General features: G+C 40.4%; 1 protein-coding gene across 1 annotated transcript in view; it reads left to right on the top strand.

Annotated features, from left to right (window-relative positions):
- The first annotated feature begins 10894 nt into the window (after window positions 1-10894).
- The window catches only part of ERICH2 (glutamate rich 2), a 29982-nt gene continuing 28816 nt past the window's right edge, over window positions 10895-12060 (top strand). Inside the window, exon 1 of the mRNA XM_060778864.2 lies at window positions 10895-11024. Within this exon, the coding sequence (XP_060634847.2) occupies window positions 11017-11024 (8 nt within the window). The 5' untranslated portion in view covers window positions 10895-11016. The remainder of the gene's footprint in view (window positions 11025-12060) is intronic.

Here is a 12060-nt window from a genome sequence, read left to right as displayed (position 1 = left end):
TGAAAGTTACTTGTCTATCACTTTGGGTGTATGCCAGTGAGAAACTCATTTTCAAGTAGATGGATGCAGGTACTCTCCCCTTTCCCCCTCTCATTTTCATTAATCGGGATTGTGTTGTACATGTGGTATTGGTTTAATTAAAATACATAAGGGATGTAGTTGCCTGAATTTTAAACATTCACTTAGTTCTTGTTACAATGTGGCAATGTGCACAGGGGAAAGGAGGCATCAGTGTTGCAGTTAAACGAGCCACTTAAATTATGCAGAAGCTGCCTTTGTCTAAAAGACAGATGTCAAGAGACATATATACATAGGCTCAGCCTAATATTTCCCACTTAGTGGTAGAACTTTTATGAGATTAGCTGGATTGCTGGGCTTGTTATCCATTACTCTGAGATATTGATCCAGTTCCATTGTGCTGAATAAAGCAAAGGCTGGTCTTAGTAATACCCAGTCTAAGTAATACCTGGTCTAAGGCATCCTATAATAAATGGAGAATTGTACCTGGGGTATAATATTGATTTATTCCATTGTCTAATCGCATATAAACAAAATTAACTATATTTTGATCGATTTTATGGATTTTTTCAAAAAATCAAGAACTGCTTCATGAGTAACTAATATATCATTTTTAAAAGTAGTTAGGGATAATATTCATCCAGTAATAATACATTCTGATTAGGATGCGCTTGTTTTGGTTAATTTTTGTTGCTCTGGATATACAATCATATGCATGCTAAGTGGTAAACCTCTTTTAATGCAGTCATATTTAATTCTGAATAAGCATTTAATCACATTGCTGCTTACTCATGAGGAATTCTGTCCAACTGAAACTAGGTATATCCACATACTATTAATTTTAGTGGGAACATTTTTAAGACAATTCTTAAATTTCCCACTGAGGCCCCTTCCACACAGCTGAATAAAATCCCACATTATCTGTTTTGAACTGGCATATATGGCAGTGTGGACTCAGATAACCCAGTTCAAAACAGATAATGTGGGATTTACTGCCTTGATATTCTGGGTTATAGGGCTGTGTGGAAGGGCCCAGAATGTAATGGGACCTGAAAGGTTTAACTGCATAGGTTGTGCCTCACTTTTTAAATACATTTAGCACAACATTACAATAAAACAGGTTCACCGATTGAGTAAAATGATTGATTTATTGTATGCATAAAACTCTTGTCTTTTCTCGGACTCGGAAACCAGACAATGTAGAAGAATAATCTGGGTCAACTCTGTATTCTACAAATGAAACAGCTACACACTTTAAAAAAGTAAATGCTTTTGAAAGTCTTAAAAGCAATTCCAATCTTGGTGTGATATAGATGGTATGTTGATATTCTGTGATTATTTGCTTTCCTATGTTGTTTACAACAATAACAAAGAACCAAAGTCTTCAGTCTGCCTTACATGTCGTGATTATAATGGGTCAATAGTATAGAAACAAGAATGATGTCCTTATTTTGGGGGGAATTGTGGGCTATAGATGATGACAGGCATGTAGCCGGGGGGGGGGGGGGGGGCTTCAGCCCCCCCCAAAATTTTCATGGTGGTTCGCGAAAAGGCCTTACTGGTGCATTATTTAAACTGTTATGTTTATTCATATCATGATCTGATCACCATGCTCAATATATCCCATATGCATGGGGGTATTGGGGTAATGATACAAAAGGTTTGCTAGGCTAGACCCTCTTTCACTCAGATTCAGCCCCCCCCCCCCGAAACTCAGCCCCCCCGAAACCCCCCCTGAAAAAAAATTCAGCCCCCCCCCCCCCCCGAAACGAAATCCTGGTTACGGGCCTGGATGATGAAGTAAGAAGAAGAAGAATAGGAAAGGATTCCAGACAGAAAACAGCCAGCTAACACCTAACAAAGTAACCCCCTAGGCAGGAAGCAGCCAGGCTTTGAAGCTGCAAGGCCACCCAATGCTAATCATAATCAAGGTGGCCAATTGCAACATTCACACTTGCCTCCAACAGACAAGAGTTCTTTCTCCTACACACACACACACACACACACACACACACATATATACACACCTCACTTGCTTAGTTTCCAACAGACCTCACAACCTTGAGGATGCCTGCTATAGATGTAGGCGAAATGTCAGCAAAGAATGCTTCTGGAACATGGCCATACAGCCTGGAAAACTCACAGCGACCCAGAAGAAAAAAGCATTCACTGCAAGCAGTGGTTCTCAACCTGGGGTCCCCAGATGTTTTTGGCCTGCAACTCCCAGAAATCCTCACAGCTGGTAAACTGGCTGGGATTTCTGGGAGTTGTAGGCCCAAAACATCTGGGGACCCCAGATTGAGAACCACTGTCCAATAGGCATGATTCCAGATATTTGTGTTTTTCAAAACAAAAGAACCAGAATCAAAATTAAAGTTAAGTCATATTACTGCCAGTGGGGTAGTCATTCTCAGATGGTTGAGATCTCGTAAAGTGGGAAGTACATATATGTCTCAGCCTGTTGTCCTCCAGATGTTTGAACTTTCACCTTCAATGAGTTCTTACCATTGGACATCTTTCCATTCACTCAGGCTGATGGGAATTATAGTCCAAAACATTCAGAAAGCATGTTTTATAGTCCAAAACATTCAGAAAGCATGTCTGACACAAATCAGACATCAGAAGGGAAATCAATTTTAAAAAGAAGAAAGAAAGAAATTATTTTAGCAGTGTATGTTATTTTAGCAGTGTATGTTATTTTATAGCTACAGACAATTGGTGCTAAGTCCTTGGCAAATACATACACTTCAAAGAATGGGCATACAATAGTAGATAAAGGTAAACGTTTCCCCTGACATTAAGTCCAGTCATGTCTGACTCTGTGGGGTGGTGCTAATCTCCATTTCTAAGATGAAAAGCCGGCATTGTCCATAGACACCTCTAAGATTGACAGTTCGAGTCTTGGGAGCAGGGTGAGCTCTCATCTGTCAACTCCAGATTCTCATACGGGGTCATGAGAGAAGCCTCCCACAAGATGGCAACACATCCGGGTGTCGCCTGGACAATGTCCTTGCAGACGGCCAATTCTCTCACTCCAGAAGTGACTTGCAGTTTCTCAAGTCGCTCCTAACATGAAAAAAAAGTTTGTCTATGATGTGAACATACTTGTAGTGTCTATTTATTACTTTATAAAATATGTTGAGTAGGCTGAATCCAGAAGGGCAGTGCAGTCGTAAATATTTGTGGCTGTTGGTCATGAATGGCAGGTTGGCAAAAGCAAGTTTTTGGGGCTAGCTAAAAAGGCCTTCTACTGCCTCCATGCTGGCATAATCTTCCTCTGACAGTTGATTACAGAGATCAACTAGCAGAGGGATCTTCACCCTTGCTCTGCTACTTGAAATCAGCAGAAAGAACCACCCAAAAGCAAAGAAGAAACCAAATTATTCTATTCAACTCTTCCCCCAGCTGAAGGACACAGATATGATGCTGATACAAAATTAGGCAAGGTCCAGAACTCCTCTGAATTATTGCCAACTCTCCCAGGATGGACGCAGTCTTGATTCAGGATCTCTTTAGCTGGCCTAGCATTGGCTCAGAGTAAGATTGCTATTTTAGCCTGAATCAAACCCAGTGTTGCTTCCATGTCATTTCCTACGTTAATTAATAATGTCCGGATGTGGCCCAAATACTAGAAGAGATGCTAGGTCTTAAATAGTATGTCCCTAGGATGAAGCATAGCATAACTGACATACAATTTCTAGCAAAGTTCTGATTTGTAATAAAAAATCTTATTTATTTATTTAATTTCAAACATTTGTATCCCGTTCTTCTCAACTTATAGATCTTTTAAAAAAGTATTTCAGGAGTGAAAAATCATTTCTATGTAAAGGCTTGCGTTTCCTCAGGAGTAATCTCTCGGAAATTTTTGAAGGACAGGGCAGATAACTACTCTTGTTTTCTTCTTTTTGCCACTTCTTTATCCATGGCTGTGGGTGCATCTACAGCAGGTATGGGCAAACTTGGGCTGTCTGGGTGTTTTGGAATGTAACTCTCACAATTCCTAACAGCCTGATCTACATTATAGAATTAATGCAGGTTTATACCACAACATGAGAGTTATATTTTATTGAGACAGCACTCTTTGAGAGAGAAGGCTAAAGACCATGTATGATTTAAACAGCATGACTTCAAAATACCTTCAATCCACATGAAGTGTTTTTTAATGTCAGGAGCGACTTGAATAACTGCAAGTTGCTTCTGGTGTGAGAGAATTGGCTGTCTGTAAGAACATTGCCCAGGGTACACACCTGGATGTTTAACCATTCTGTGGGAGGCTTCTCACATGTCCCCGCATGGGAAGCTGGAGCTGCTCGACAGGAGCTCACCCTGCTCCTGGATTCGAACCTCCAACCTTTTGGTCAGCAGTCCTGCTGGCACAAGGGTTTAACCCATTGTGCCACTAGGGGCTCTTTCAGCTTAGATGAGCAAGGAATGTGTGGAGAATTAAAGCGGTTATTGGAGGCCGAAGTAAGAACACTTGCAAATGCACCTATCATCACTCTTGAATCATTATATCAAGAAAATATATGTTTGAGGCTTTGGTGGTCTGTAATATACTTTAGCAAAGGTAAATCCACAGTGATTTGTTCATATTTTATAATCTAAATTGCTATTAAACCTCTAACATTGAACTTGGTGTGAAAAGAAGTATTGTGTCAACTAAATAGGCACAGGAGGCAATTTCATGCACCAGTAACTAGATGTACACTGAATTTGATTCTAATCTAGTAGAATATGATCCAAATTGACCAGCCTGACTGGTAAGAATACCTCCTTTCCTGTTGCATTAGTAGATCAAACAAGTTCACTAATCAATATATGCTGATCTGCAATATTTCGGATGAGTGTTATACCACAGTGCCAAGACAAGTGATGCATAAGAAAGTAACTATAAAAAATTCTGATCTCTTTTCCTAACATATTTTGAAGTTCAACTTCCCAGAATTATTTATTATGCCATCACTAGTGGCTAACAGAAGCGGCCCTTTCATACTCACTGTCTCATGTTAGAAGTATTTGCTTATTTAACATAGAAAAAGTATAGTAGACTCCCATTTAACTGGAATCAAGCAACCAAAACTCTCAAGCAACCAGCAAAAAGTCAAAGAAATAATACTTTAAATAAAAATTAGGATAAATTTTTAGTGGAAATGTACATTTAAACTTCACATACCGCACTGGGAGTAAGCCCTCCCTTATGTTAATGAAGTTCATTAAGTTGAATATTTTATTGGCAGCCATTTAACTAAATTACATACTGCATTCACAAAGATGTTTTTATAATACAGTAAAACTGAGTTACATTAAGTTTAGTCTGACTTTATTTGTCTTAATTTACTCTTAACTACTGTATTTAAATATTAATATCAAGGCAGTACAGAGTTTATGGTGTGGTATAGTATTGGTCCTTTTTAAAATAGTATCTCTTAAGCAACCAGAAGCTACATTTATCTGACATCTACCAATCCCCTTGAATTTCAGTTAATTGGGAGTCTACTGTATATTAATTGTTATCAGTTTTTCAAGAATGTAATAATAATGGGTTTATAAATCATAATATTAATAATATTTACCCAAACATTTATGTGGACTGTCCTATGCCTATCTTGACCATTAGAATGTGGATTTAAAAATAAGTGGATTTAAAAAGAAGTGATAATTAGATATAATAATAATAATAATAATAATAATAATAATAATTTGAAACACAACAAGATTAGTACACAGCAAACAATATCACTATGCTGGCTGTTGTATTGGATCACTTGTTGGACACTTCCCAAGTGTCTAGGACTGTGTGATGTATCGGCGAATAATACGTGCAGATCCCAGTAAGGTGGCCTTCTGCAGCTGGCAGATGGTAATTTTGTCAGCGCCGATTGTGTTTAAGTGCAGGCCAAGGTCTTTAGGCACTGCAACCAATGTGCCAAAGACCACTGGGACCACCTTTACTGGCTTGTATGTTATTATTATTTCAACTACTTTACTGACACGTTACATGTAGTAATTTCCTACATAGATGTCACTTGTGCACACAGCAGCTATACTGTTTCATGGGACAAATGTACATATATCTTTATGATTAGGTACATATCATGAAGGAGATCCAGCATGATGTACTTGTTTGGGTGCTGAATTACAACTCTGAAGACCAGCATTTAAATCTCTGCTTAGCCATGAAAGCAAACTGGGTGACCTTGAACAAATCTAATTCTCTCAGCCTCAGAAGAAAGGTTAAAACTCTCCCTAAATAACTCTTGCCAAGAAAACCCCATGAAAAAATTGCCTTAAGGTCACCATAAGTCAGAAACTACGTACTTATACATATACAACAACATGTGATGATGGCAAGCTGAAGCTGATGTCAGGTTCAGGCAGTGAAAAAAGCCATATAGTGTCATTATGCATTATAGTGCACACTGTGGAGCAGATAGACACCTGAGTCAGAGAGAACAATCTGATTCTTAGAAGGTTCCAATCTGATCTCTTGACCCCAGTTTTCAGGGGACTGACAGACGTTTTAACAACAAGTAGTAATCACAATATCCCTTGTATCTAGGCTCAAAAGCTTTTTAACCATTCTTGTGAAAGAGAAATTATACGTAATTAATTTTTCCAGACACAAGTTTTTGCTTTCTTCTAAAATCCTGGAATCATCCTGGACCTTTCCACAGCACTTTGGTTCTACTTTAACTTTGATGACAACATCTTATAAAATCATGGGATTTGCAGTTTAGAGAGGGTTACTTGGAATCCTCAGCCAGGGATTTTTTTCCTTTAGTGCCTCTAACCCAGAGGTTCCCAACCTGTGGTCTGTGGACCACCAGTGGTTCCCAAGAACAAAAATATGGTTTGCAGTCTCACAATTACTACACCATTGTCTCAAAACCACACAGCAATGAGAGCAACTGGTCTCGCGAAACTCTCTTATAGTGTCAAGGAAACAGGTATGTTGGGAGGGGAGAGGCTGACTACCCATATAAGATTACTACTACTACATCAGCTCTAGATTATTAAATATGGTTTCCTGTGGGTGAGCAGATGGCAACTACTGGATGGCATATGTTTTGTATCAGAAACTAGAGCTGATGTGGTCTATCTGATGCAATTTTCTGAATCAGCACCCCAAATAACCAAGCTGAATCTAAAGTTGACCAAAAACTGATTCGTAATCCTTTTGGTAATAATGTTGGAGAGTGATCCCTGGGCAAAAAAGGTTGGGAACCACTGCTCTAACTAAACTACAACTCCAAGGATCCCATAGGAGACCACTATGGCAACTAAGTGGAATCAGAGCACCAGAATTGTTTAGTGTAAAAGCCCCCATCCCTCAGCATGGAATTTTATAGAGGGCTCCAAATAACACAATTCTTTCAATTTTACCTACCTTTTCACAAGAGGTTGAAGGACAATTTTAAAGTTAAAAGTCTGAACAAGTTCAATGTGCTTTGTGGCTGAAAGAAATCCTGTGTCTGGGAGCAACCTGGCGCATCGTGCAATTGACCCTTTTGTGTTTCACTTGATCTGTTCCTGAAACCCCCAGAAAAAAAAACCAAATATGATTGCATGAATCCCCCAAACTTTATCAGGCAAGGAAAATTCGTACTCTTTAAATATAGAGTAAGATTTTTTGTACTTTATATACCGTATATTCGGGCATATAAGACGACTGGGTGTATAAGACGACCCCCAACTTCTCCAGTTAAAATATAGAGTTTGTGATATACTCACTGTATAAGCCTACCCCTCTTCCAACACACACCAAATAAAAATTTTTAAAGCATCAGATTTGATTTCAATATGGTAATTTTCCTATTACTGTACCTCCTTCTTTGCCTCTCAGATCTCGCACATGCACACCTGCACCACTTCACTGCAGTCTTCAGGAGCGAGATCTGAGAGGCAGAGGAGGAGATACGTAATAGGATACAAGGGTGGGCCAGACAGGTAAGAGTTGTGTTTTTCTGGGCCCAGAGCCACTCTATCTCTTTTTTCCATACCACGGGCACCCCGGACGCCTGCAGCTTGCTCTGCCCTTCACTTACACCTTTCTGGTGAGGTGCCCTTTCACCTCACAATTGGGACCGCATTAAGTCCACGAATCCTGATGAATGGATTTTCTTCTACCATACTTGTACAGTGTCACTCTTAATGCTTTCATACAGTCGCTGCATATGGCAGGGACGCGGCCACTGCCATTTTTGAGCTGCCCCCACAATAGTGCCTGTTGGTAGCCGCCCTCTTTGAGAAGGATAGGTTATAAATGTTCCAAATAAATAAATAAATGTTCCAAATAAACTGGGTGATCTGAGTCTACACTGCCATATAACCAAGTTCAAAGCAGACAATGTGGGATTTTATACGGCTGTGTGGAAGGGGCCTGAATGGAAGCATCCTTGTTCTGCAGCTCTGCTAATCTTGGATGAGCTAAAAGACAGGGTGCCCCAGTAGTCTTTCAAAAAAGCAATGAACAAAGAAACTCCTTGACAAAAAGACTGGTTTTCCCAGAACACCTGAGGACAGAAGTATTTGTGCAGCTGTCTTTTTGGCATTAAATTATTTCCACACACAGCTGTCTGATATATAATATCCTCCACGCCTCCCCAACACAAACTGAGGGAGGATTTCTCTAAACACCTTTGAAACTATCAACATGTCAGGTTCAGTGTTGTCATTTTTCAGGTGCCTGAGACGATTCCCCCTGATCTTTGTGCTTTGCTTTTTTGGCAAGAATCTCTGACTCCTTTCAAATGCAGCTATAGATCAATTCTCTTTTTCATCGCTGAGGAAGATATAATTTTATGTTCTGAAAGAAGTCATTTTCCATTTTACAACCTGAAAGAATTATGAAGTATAACACTTGGTGCTGAAGGACCAGGCACACAATTCCAGAGGATTACCAAAACTTCTTCAAATCACAAATTAATTGGCAAAGGCTGTGAGGGGTGGGGGCTTTAAAGGGAGACTGGAAAAATTCATGGAGGTTTAGGGTTATCCATTGCTACTCACTAAGGGCCCTTCCACACAGCCCTATATCCCAGAATATCAAGGCAAAAAATCTCACAATATATACTTTGAACTCGGTTATCTGAGTCCACACTCAGATAATGTGGGATTTTCTGCCTTGATATTCTGGGATATAGGGCTGTGTGGAAGGACCCTGGGAGAGTTATCATGGGGAAAAAAGGTCTCTCAACTGATGTTTGATCTCCAATCCTTGTTTCCACAAGTCAAAATTTTCAAAGTACAGTGGGCATTAAATGTAGGACATATTATTGGGTTGAATGGCTGGAAAACAATTTGGAATACCAAATTAAAATATACCTACTCATATGAACTAGAGGAGAATTTGTTCAAAATGTAGTATCAATGGTATTTCATACTGGAAAAAATTGGCGAAATACTACAGGAATTCAGACACTAAATGCTGGAAATGTAAAACTGAAAAAGGCACCTTCCTCCACATGTAATGGAATTGCACTAAAGCAAGAAAGTAATGGCGCTCCATGCAGTCATGCCGGCCACATGACCTTGGAGGTGTCTACGGACAATGCCGGCTCTTCGGCTTAGAAATGGAGATGAGCACCACACCCCAGAGTCAGACATGACTGGACTTAATGTCAGGGGACAACATTTACCTTTACCTAAGAAAGTATTGGAAAGCAATTCATGATGCTATACAGAAAATTTTACAAGAACAAATAAACTTTAACCCAGAACATTACCTGCTAGGAATTCTAGGAAGAAAATAAAATAAAGATATCCTCTTTACCTATCCGACAATGGCAGCGAGAATTGTATCCACGAGACATTGGAAAACAGAAGAAATCTGAACAATACAGGTATGGTTAACAAAAATGGTAGGTTATGAAAATGGACATACTAACACAACAATTATCACACAGTCAAAACAGAGTTAGAAGATAGACAAATTGGACACAACTGAAAAACTATCTGAGACAAGAAAATATGAAGCTTAAAGAAAAGATTATTTTCTCTTTATTCTCATTATCTGCTTTGAACTGTGTTATATGGCAGTGTGGACTCAAGATAACCCAGTTCAAAGCAGATATTGTGGGATTTTCTGCCTTTATATTCTCATTTATATTAATGAGAATAAAGAGAACTGTCATCCCTTGGAACTGACTAAGGGCCCTTCCACACAGCCCTATATCCCAGAATATCAAGGCAGAAAATCCCACAATATCTGCTTTGAACTGGGTTATGAGTCCACACTCAGATAATGTGGGATTTTCTGCCTTGGGACATAGGGCTATGTGGAAGGGCCCTAAGAACCAACAAATGAAAAGGTAACAGATACCCATTGAAGCAAGCCCACCAGAAAGAGGAAGGAAGACTCAAATACCCTCCCTTATCCCTACTACACCTCCCCCTCCCATTAGAACCCACCCCAAAATCCTTCCCCATCTCACTCCTTTTCCCCATCATGCCTACCCATGTTCCTCCTCATGCCCCTTCTTTTTATCTTTTTTAAAAGTTAAAAATTATTTAATTGTGTCCAATTGTGTGAGCACTTATGAAAGGGGTGAAGGGGCACAGACAGCAAAATAAACACCACAGGAGTGTATATCTTTCTAGAAAGTTTCTTAGGGCCCTTTCCACACAGCCCTGTATCCCAGAATATCGAGGCAGAAAATCCCACAATATATGCTTTGAACTGGGTGATCTGAGTCCACACTGCCATATTTTCCAGTGCAAAGCAGATCATGTGGGATTTTATTCAGCTGTGTGGAAGGGGCTCCAGTTGATCCAGTAGTCCCGGCGTGTGCGCTCGCTCTCCTTTGGTCGCGCGGCGGAACCCTTCCTCTCGGGAGCGGCGTTCCAGGCCGGCCTCCTTTCCCCGGGAGGCCTCGAGCGTGCTGTTGCCATGGCGACGAAGTGGTTGCTGCCCAGCCCCGTGGGCGCGCGAAGAAGAAGAAGAAGGAGAAGCCTCTGTGAGGAAACCCGGGCCGAACCCAGTGCCTCGCCTCGCGCGCCATGAACAGGTAGCCAGAACAACACAGGCCCCGCTCCACAACTTAAAGAGTCAGGGCCTTTCCACACAGCCCTATATCCTAGAATATAAAGGCAGAAAATCCCACAATATCTGCTTTGAACTGGGTTCTCTGAGTCCACACTGCCATATAACACAGTTCAAAGCATCGAATCCTCTGGGAGATGCTAGCGGGGTACAAATAAAGTTTAATAATAATAATAATAAGCAGATAATGTGGGATTTTATGCAGCTGTGTGAAAGGGCCCTTAGAAAAGCATGCCTCACAACTTGCTTTGACGTTCATTGACTTTGAGCCAGTCACACAGGCTGGAGCTACACTGCCATATTATCCAGTTTCTGAATCCAGATTATCTGCTTTGAACTGGGGGCCCTTCCACACAGCTGAGTAAAATATTCTACATTTCCTGCTTTGAACGGGAATATATGGCAGTGTGGACTCAGAACCCAGTTTAAAGTGGATATTGTGGGATTTTATATAATACTAGCCATCCCCCGCCACACGTTGCTGTGGCCCTCTCTGTTGGTCATGGGGGTTCTGTGTGGGATGTTTGGCCCAATTCCATCGTTGGGGTGGGGTTCAGAATGCTCTTTGTAGGTGAACTACAAATCCCAGCAACTACAACTCCCAAATGTCAAGATTATATTTCCCCCAAACTCCATCAGTGTTCACATTTGGGCATACTGAGTATTCGTGGCAAGTTTGGTCCAGATCCATCCTTGTTTAAGTCCACAGTGCTCTCTGGATGTAGGTGAACTACAACTCCAAAACCAAAGGACACTGCCCACCAAACTCTTCCAGTATTTTCTGTTGGTCATGAGAGAACTGTGTGCCAAGTTTGGTTCAATTCCATCGTTGGTGGGGTTCAGAATGCTCTCTGATTGTAGGTGAACTATAAATCCCAGCAACTACAACGCCCAAATGACAAAATCATTTTTTTGAATTAAATACATGCATTGGGTTGTTAGGTTTCTTGTGTCCAGATTTGGTGTCAATTCATCCAATGGTTTTTGAGTTCTGTTAATCC

Source organism: Anolis sagrei, chromosome 1, assembly GCF_037176765.1.
Source record: "Anolis sagrei isolate rAnoSag1 chromosome 1, rAnoSag1.mat, whole genome shotgun sequence".
Lineage (NCBI taxonomy): Eukaryota > Metazoa > Chordata > Lepidosauria > Squamata > Dactyloidae > Anolis > Anolis sagrei.
Note: the sequence above shows the minus strand (reverse complement) of the source record. Positions and strands in the feature narration are given on the sequence as shown.